The sequence below is a fragment of the Cyprinus carpio genome, chromosome A16 (genome assembly GCF_018340385.1).
Source record: "Cyprinus carpio isolate SPL01 chromosome A16, ASM1834038v1, whole genome shotgun sequence".
NCBI classification, from domain to species: domain Eukaryota; kingdom Metazoa; phylum Chordata; class Actinopteri; order Cypriniformes; family Cyprinidae; genus Cyprinus; species Cyprinus carpio.
In genome coordinates this window covers 15,049,330-15,057,650 of record NC_056587.1, presented here as the reverse complement: position 1 = coordinate 15,057,650, position 8,321 = coordinate 15,049,330, and the positions used below count along the sequence as shown (strand labels likewise).

At 34.2% G+C, this 8,321-nt stretch overlaps 1 protein-coding gene across 2 annotated transcripts; it reads left to right on the top strand.

Moving 5' to 3' along the window:
• Nucleotides 1–1,123: 1,123 nt before the first annotated feature.
• LOC109047692 (28S ribosomal protein S15, mitochondrial) lies at nucleotides 1,124–8,154 on the top strand. Of its 2 annotated transcripts, XM_042772903.1 has the most exons (8): nucleotides 1,125–1,381; nucleotides 5,472–5,534; nucleotides 5,636–5,711; nucleotides 5,872–5,920; nucleotides 6,223–6,307; nucleotides 6,411–6,469; nucleotides 7,506–7,697; nucleotides 7,809–8,154. In XM_042772903.1, the coding sequence occupies exons 1-8, from the start codon at nucleotides 1,228–1,230 to the stop codon at nucleotides 7,917–7,919; spliced, it is 789 nt and encodes a 262-aa protein (XP_042628837.1). In that variant the 5' UTR covers nucleotides 1,125–1,227; the 3' UTR covers nucleotides 7,920–8,154. The 2 variants fall into 2 exon arrangements, with proteins under 2 accessions (XP_042628838.1, XP_042628837.1); XM_042772904.1 differs by lacking the exon at nucleotides 5,872–5,920 and having other exon boundaries at nucleotides 1,124–1,381; nucleotides 5,638–5,711.
• Nucleotides 8,155–8,321: the final 167 nt, after the last annotated feature.

The following is an 8,321-nucleotide window of genomic DNA, read 5'->3' as shown; positions in this document are numbered from 1 at the left end:
TTGCTTGAACTCTATGTACAGATTTGAAGAACAACACTTCAAGTGTTGATATAACATGATGTGATATAACACTCGTGCATTTTGTGACATGAAATTAAAGCTGGAGTCTGTAAATTTTGCCTCTTTGTCGCCATCTCTGTTTGAAACCTGCAATTGCAGCTCTTTGCTGAATTATCTTCTTTATGTGGGCTGTGCATTGGCACGGCTCCTCCGCGCGGATGAATCTAATGTTTTGAGGTGGGTTGTCAGTCAACGCACCAGTGTGGATGCTCAATGTACTTTAGAATTACAGATAGGCTACTAGCCCACGTCTTGGAAGTATGTCCGAAATAAGAAGTTCGCCCTAAAATGTCATCTGAACAAGTAGCATGTCTGCTAGTTTTGTTCTGACCAACTGAAGAAAAAAAAGTTTTACAATAAATTGTGCTACCAATGATGATTTAATTAGCTCAGATCACATCAAACTGTGCAAATGATTATTATTGTTATACTTTGTTTTCAAATTGTTATACTCTGTTCTCAAATTGTTAATGTTAACAACATCAGTTCTACACCCTTCTCTCAGAGACCCCATAAATCAGTGCAATGCACTGAAAGATTTCTTAGAACAGTACACTCCTGTCATTCTTTCTCTCTTTTTTGTTCCTACTGTTTTCTTTATTGTGTTTTCTTTTAATTTATTATTATTATTATTATTAATTAAATAATTAATATAGGCCTATATCTTTTGGGATTTAAGTTAGAAGAATTTTCATTTTTACATTAAAGTTCAATTTTAATAATTTTAACAGAATTTGAATGGGAAATAAACACAAAGAAAATAAATTTCAACAGAACATTAAGCCTAAAAAATAATATTACTATTTATATATGTGTATATCTCTCTGAAAAGACAAGTGTGGGGTGTCCTGGCCTTCAAATGACAGAAGGCCAGATAAAAGTATTAGATAATGATAGAACTGTACACTCATTGTTCTGGTCCTTTTCTAGATCATAAAGCGAAAAACAAGACGTATAATCTACATAAACACAAATGTTCTCAATGCAGTGTTATTGGAAACGAAGGCTACATCGATTCAATCGTCACTCGATTGCTTGAACTTGCATAGAATTTTCTGTGCAAATTACTAATGTCTTTTTAAAGATGGCGACTTACATGAACTGAGAGGGCATATGCGTTCTGCTAGAGCATATACAAATTAAAGGCTATTCCTATATATAATCACAATGGTTTTAAAAAACATTTTTCGATCTACAGTGTTGGACTTACGGACATGGAGTGTATTTTTAGGCGCGAGGAAATGCAATACTGTCTCACCTGCTTTCAAGCCGTCTCAATGCAGATTTTATGCGAACTGGACGTTAACCTGTATTTATAAAAGTAAGTATTAATTTTTTGACATTTGAGCTCTGACTCAACGACCAATAGACTGGTTCATCATGCTGTCTTATATGCACATATTCACAGACACATGAGACTGTTATTTTTATTGTGATATTGATGGGTCATCTCAACACTTATTCAGTTTTAGTTTTAATTCGCAGGCACAATAAAGCATTTTCTCTCACTTTGAGGTTGAGTTTTCATTATGTTATACAAGATGGGTTTCTTATTATGGCTGTGTGTTGACAGCTTGTGCAGTTACAGTATTAACCCTAGGGGGCTCCAAAAGCCCAGAATCACATCCTCAGTGTTTGTCAAATGGCCTTTGTTTTATCATGTCCACATATTTTTAAACTGTAGAGATCTTATCCTATATGATCTTATAATACCTGTCTGTTTTCAAATTGTGTCATTCATCATTTGTTTGGCAAAATCTATTTGGGTCAACTCTGCCCACTCTTGCTCAGACATTGTGTGTAAATCGTCACGTTTATATACAGTACATGTTGTGGGGATAGTCATATTCAGTTTATTTCTATATTAAAAAAATAGAAGTTTATTATTTCTCTGTCTTCTTGTTTTCTATGGTGGTAATTTTTGACCAGGTAGAACATGAGTGACCAGTTAAGACCATTTAGCCTTTTCGAATCATGTCAATTTTGTGTGTGTGTGTATGTATGAGTGTGTGTGTGTGTTCACATAGCAAGAAACAAAAACATCACCAAGTGTCGTACCATTCCACTAAAGAAAAAAAGCACAATTTCTCAATATTTTAGGGCTAAAATTACTGAAGACCAGTTAAAGGGGACAAAAGCAAAAGATGGTTGTCATGTATGTCTGAGTGAGTAGCTATATGACTAGGTGTGAGTTGTCTTCTCAGCAATGTGAGAAAATGAATGATTGTGGGTCTGCTTTGATGTTGCAGACTTGTTGGGGGGGCTGGTGTACATTTGCTATTTGAGTCATGATTTGAATCTCCCCTGCAGTAATATTATAATAATATCATCATTATCTGCTACTAATGCATCAAAAATTAATTGTTTTATGCTTCGTAAAAGCACTGCAGTTATTTGAACTGCACATTTTGCTTTACCTGTAATACTTGACTCGTCCGTATTATTGTTATTAATTCACTAGTCTTAGTCTTACCTTTTGAGGTAGTTGCTGTCTCAAAAAGATTACAGGCACTTTACAGTACGTCCTTCGCGAAGGCTGCATGTATTGTGTAGGATGATAGATGGGGTTATGAAGTAGCCATTCTCTTAATAGATCTTAATCTATGTTTCCCTTGTGGGTTTTTACTATTAATTGTCCTTTTACAGATGATTTCTTGTTTAAAGTGACATAAGGTACACTTACTACATGGAAAGTCCCTCTGGAGTAAACTGGGGTCGCTGCGGAGTGATGGCTCATGAATTATTCTTCTCTTTTTTTTTTGTGATTTGAAACATATGGGTTATCGACCTTGATCTTTAACTGAGCTTGATCTTTAACACCACCCCAATTCTGAAAAGTATTAGTTGTAATGGTAATAATCTACTGTTCAAAAGTTTTTAGTTAGTAAGATTTTTATTAAATACATTTTAAACTTATTTTAAAATACAACTGAAAATATTAATTTGCTAGTTATGTTTTTGCTGAGACTGATATTAAATATACATGTTATTACTTAAAAATTGGCATGTAATGCCTTTTTTCCTGCTTGTTTTGTGATCACTTCTTTTTTTATGTTGACGTAGGGCTGGGCGATATAGCAAAAAAATTATATACATGATAAGAAAGAATGCAAGGAGCTAAAGAAAAAATTCAACCCCTCCTATATAGTTGCATGTTACTAATGAAGAAAAACAGACTGGATGTGTGCAAGACATTTGACAACATTTATAGGATGCACTGAGGAGGAGCCCAAACTACACTCAATGGCCAAGTGATGCTGACATAGTTATGGTCCATGATATTCTGTGTAATAAACAGTTCTTTGTGAGTGTATATAGTTCTGAAGTTGGAAAAGATATTTAGTTCCCACTTTCAGTGAATCAGAACTAATAAATATCAAATTTATTAACACATCTAACTGACACCAAAGATTTGAATGGTAGTGTATGGTATTTAGCAGATGATATTATCAAAGCATCTCACAGTATCTTTATTACAGGGACAGTCCAGCAGAATACTGTGGTGTGTTGTTCATGTCCCCACCCCCCTTTTTTTGGGGGGGGGGGTTCTCAATCTGGCAACACACTTACAGGTCCTGAACTTTGAAAGAGAGGTTGCCACTATATTTCACTGGGGTTACATCTCTGTTTCCCGCACATGTTTTCTTGTTCTTGGGGCAAAAAATAATGTGTGGGGGGAATGCGTTGAATTACCAGTTCCTGCAAGACTTATGAACTATGAAGGAGTGGGTGTATAGGTTATTTAACACCCTAAAACGTTTATTGGGCTGATTTGTGAAACCAAACTTAAAAGATTTTCCCCATGTATTGAATTTATAACTCACACATTTGCGTAGAAATGCATCAGCAAAAACGCTTACCCATATTTTTGTGCCTGTAAGTCTTTTTCTTAGTAATCAGAGTTAACTAGGTCACCGGTTTAGCCTTCTTTGAGACTTTGCTAATTTAGTAGTGCAAGTATGCTTAGCAGAGTAGTTTAACCCAAAATTTAATTCTGTCATCATTTACTCACCCTCATGTTGTTGTTCCAAACCTCTATGTCTTTCTTTCCTCTGATAATTATTTATTTATTTTTCTCAATAAATAGTGGTTTTTCGTCTATCCAATGGAAGTCCATGGTAAACTAAACTGTTGGCTCACGCAGAAGAAAGTCATTCAGGTCAGGTTTTGAATGACACGAGGATGAGTAAATGATGACAGAAGTTTATTTTTAGGTGAACTATCAGTTGAAAGTCCAAATTTATTATTTATGTATTTTATTTATTTTTGGATATTTATTCACTGTTAACATAGACAATGTACTGTGCACCTTCCTGAGAAGGAAAAAATCTGTTTAGAAAATGTATATAAAATAATTACATGAAAACATTATAATAGTGTTAATAAAAATAATGTTGACAGTAACTGTACTAGTGTTACATGTACATTTAGTCATTTAGCAGACGCTTTTATCCAAACCAATGTGTTAATGTAAGTGATTGGATGAAGTCACATGTAATGTTTTACAATTAGAATCCAAAGAAAAGCACACGAAAAGGTTCCCATGACATATTCATATTCATATTAACTAACAAATTTTGATTTTGTTTTTTCTTTTTGGTACTGTAGATGACATCATTTGATGTGCTAAATGCATTTCTGGCTGCAGTATTACCATTTAACCATTAGAGGGTAAAGAGGATAAGATCAACTACAGATACACAGTTACACTATCCCCAAGTTTGCTTGCAAACCACTAAAGCTAATAAACTCTAAATAGAGCCCTTTTTCTTCATGGTTTGGTCAATAATTTATTTTTAATAATTTATTTAAAATTTGCGGAACTGCTTAAAATCTATAGTAAATGTAAAACTGTGTTTTGCTTGAATCCAGTGCTTGTCATTTTATAGTTACCTGATATGAAAGTGCAATTGGTAATAAATAGTGTAAGAACATTTTACAAGTTTGTCTTATTTTACCTGGCTATGATGATTTTTTTTTACATTTTTTTTTTTTTTTTTTTTTTTTTTTTTTTTTTTTTTGGCGTGGTGTTAGTTTATAGTATGTGTGTCTTTTCCTTGAGTGGGTGTGCGGGAAGGATGTGGCCAACCAAATCACCCCCACCCTTGGTGACACTTTGTCACTATTGACGTGTATTAAATAGTCTTTAGCTGCAGAGGAGAGTGACTATAAAGCTTTGACTTTGGCTAGTGACCAAATACTTTTAAACACCTCCTTATTAAAGGGTTCAACATCATTTATAATTATTAAAGTAGACATGCAATGATACAAACAATATCTACTACTTGTTTGATGAACTCTTTTTCTTGGCGCTCAGGAAATGTAGTTTCTGCACTTATGCATTGTTATTTTTTAATAAGCATTTTTAAAGTGACTCAGGAAATATATATTGACTTTACTGTTCATTTCAGGTGATGAAATCCTCCTAAACCAAGCAGTGAGGCAGTATGCTCGGCCCTCTAGAAAGAAACAAGGTATAAGAGAAAAACATTCAACCTCTACATACAGTCAGTTTGTTAGCCTGTCTGTTTGATATCAATTTCTGATAGGACTCATTGGCTCTTTGCTTTATTTTAGTTCCCAAGTCAGCTTCAGGATCTGCATCCATCCTTGCTGAAGCACGAATATGCATCTGTCCCACTTGCACAATCGTATGGTTCTGATATGGAATCTCCCATTTTTGCATTGACCCACTCATACTTGTGTAACACTATGATTGTATGTTTGGGAATAGGAAGTACATGATTTCTTCAGACTTCCTTTATGTGCTTGAATGCAGAACGGTAGCAGTATTTTGTAATATCTTTGCAGGGTGGATGATGTGGTGAAGAAACTGCTTATGTTGGAGCTTGCAAGTCATGTATGGGTTTTCATATCCTTTTGATTCTTTATTTAATATTTTCATAATTCAAAATACGGTGGAATAACCTCAGCTGCAGTGCATTTATGGTAGCTTTTTAGTTTCTAAGTGACGATGAAAAGATGTTGGCCTGCAGGGCTTAGACTAAGCCATAGTTCAATTAGGATATTGAGTATATAAATGTTCCTTAAACATTACCGGTGTGCATCTTGAGACAAAACAATGGCACTGATACATTTTAGGAGTTTCTTTCTGTTAAATCATATTTTAACTTAATTATCTGTCACAATGTCTTCCTTTAGAGTGAAAAACTTAGTTTGAAAGAGGAACAGCTTATTGCCAAGGTGCAGAGGGGTGAGAATGACCGCAGCTCAACAGAAGTCAAGGGCAAGTTCTCTTTTTTTTTAATGTTGACAAAGTCAGTGCTTTAACCATACTGGAATCTCAGAACATAACTCAATCAGGCGGAATGTCCTTGTTTTCATTACAGTGGCGATTCTGACAGCGCGCATTCGCAACTTCCAGGAGCACTTGCACAAGCACCCTAAGGTAAACACAGCTTTTTTGGCCTTTAGTGAAGGTGTCAGAACATTTCTTACCACTCCACTTGATTAACACCCACAGACACAAACAGGATATCCTGTGCACATGATTGAAGCATAAACACTACCGTTCAGAAGTTTGGGATCAGTACTTTTTTTTTTCTTTTTTTTTCTTTTTTTTTAAAGAAATTAATAGTTTTATTCAGCAAGGACACATTAAATAGATCAAAAGCAATGCTGTTCTTTTGAACTTTCTATTCATCAGAGAATCCTGAAAAAATGTATCACAGTTTCCATAAAAATTTGAATTAGCACAACTGTTTCCAGTGGTGATAATAATAATAATAAATGTTTCTTCAGCACAAAATCAGCATAATAAAATGATTTCTGTCGGATTATGTTATACTGAAGAAATGGCTGCTGAAAATTCCGGTATAATAAAAATAAATTAACGTTTACATGAAATAAATTAAAATAGAAAAAATGATTTTAAATTGTAATGATATTTCACAATATTACTGTTTTTACTGTATATTTTTTTTTCAAATAAATGCAGCTTCATTGAGCATGGTGGGGGTGGGGGAGGGGGTTAATATTAGATGTCTATATTCTAGTCGTCTCTTTCTGGTCATATTTCTTTAATGAAAATGTTCATAGTTATTTTGATAAGCTGCTTGAAAAACTGAACTTGACAGGAACCTGATGGAAAATATTATTGCACAAATAGTTGAATAAGGAAGTTAGTCGTGGGAAAAAATTTAGAATCTGTTTTCTGCAGTCACTTTATTTCATATGATGTTTAAGGATATAAATCATTGTATATGCTAGTTTATTTGAATAATTGTAAACGTGTTCATGTCATAAAGGATGAGAGAATAGTAAAAATATTTTCATTTGTGTTCCTGAAGATGAACAAAAAAAAAACTCTCCTGGATTTGGAATGACATCAAGCTGAGTAAATGACAGAATTTTCATTTCAGAGAGACAAATTAGTGTTCAACAGCATCTCTCTACAGCATAACTCTTTTGTTATATTACATCAGGATAAAGCCAACAAAAGATGGATGCTCATGGCCATCGACAGCAGGAAGAAAAAGCTGAAGTTTCTGAGAAGGACTCGTTATGATTCCTTCAAGAAGGTGTGTCAAGAGCTTGGAATCACATACACGTTCCCTCCTGAATATTATCGGCGGGTCACCCGACGTTGGCTGGCAAAAAAGGCCTTCTGCAATAAGGTAACATTCTCAGCTCAGCCAAAATGTCCCAGTGGGTTTTTTTTATTTTTTATTCCAGATTTCAGAGTTTGCAATTCAACTGTTGTTTACATAGTATTTTTGTCCTCTCAGGTCTTTCAAGAAGTCCAGAAACAAAAAAAAGAGCAGAGAGAGAAACAGAGATCAGCAGATCCTAAGGGAAAGGAGCCAACATCCTCTAAAGAACCTCAAGGAACTGCGTAGAGATGTTTAGACAGCTGACAAAACTCGTGTGCTGAAAAGTCCAAAACAATCTGATACATCCTCTTTTGATTCATGCATGACTTTCAAAGAAAAACTAAAACAGAACCATCATGCTCCACATCAAATTATCTGCATGTTGTCATTTATTTTTCCTTTTCAATGGTAAATCACTTATTTCTCTGATTTTTTTTTTTTTTTTTTTGTGCTGCAGCTAATAAAAGATCTTAAAATTCAATGTTTGGTCATCATTCCTCAAAATACTGATAATTTAAAAATAATAATAATAATAATAATACCAATAATTATATCAGAAATCCTTCACAGAAATCCTTTGATGATATTAGTTTCACATACTCAAGAGTTTTGGATTGGCAGCTGATGAAGACCTGTTTTATATGCAAG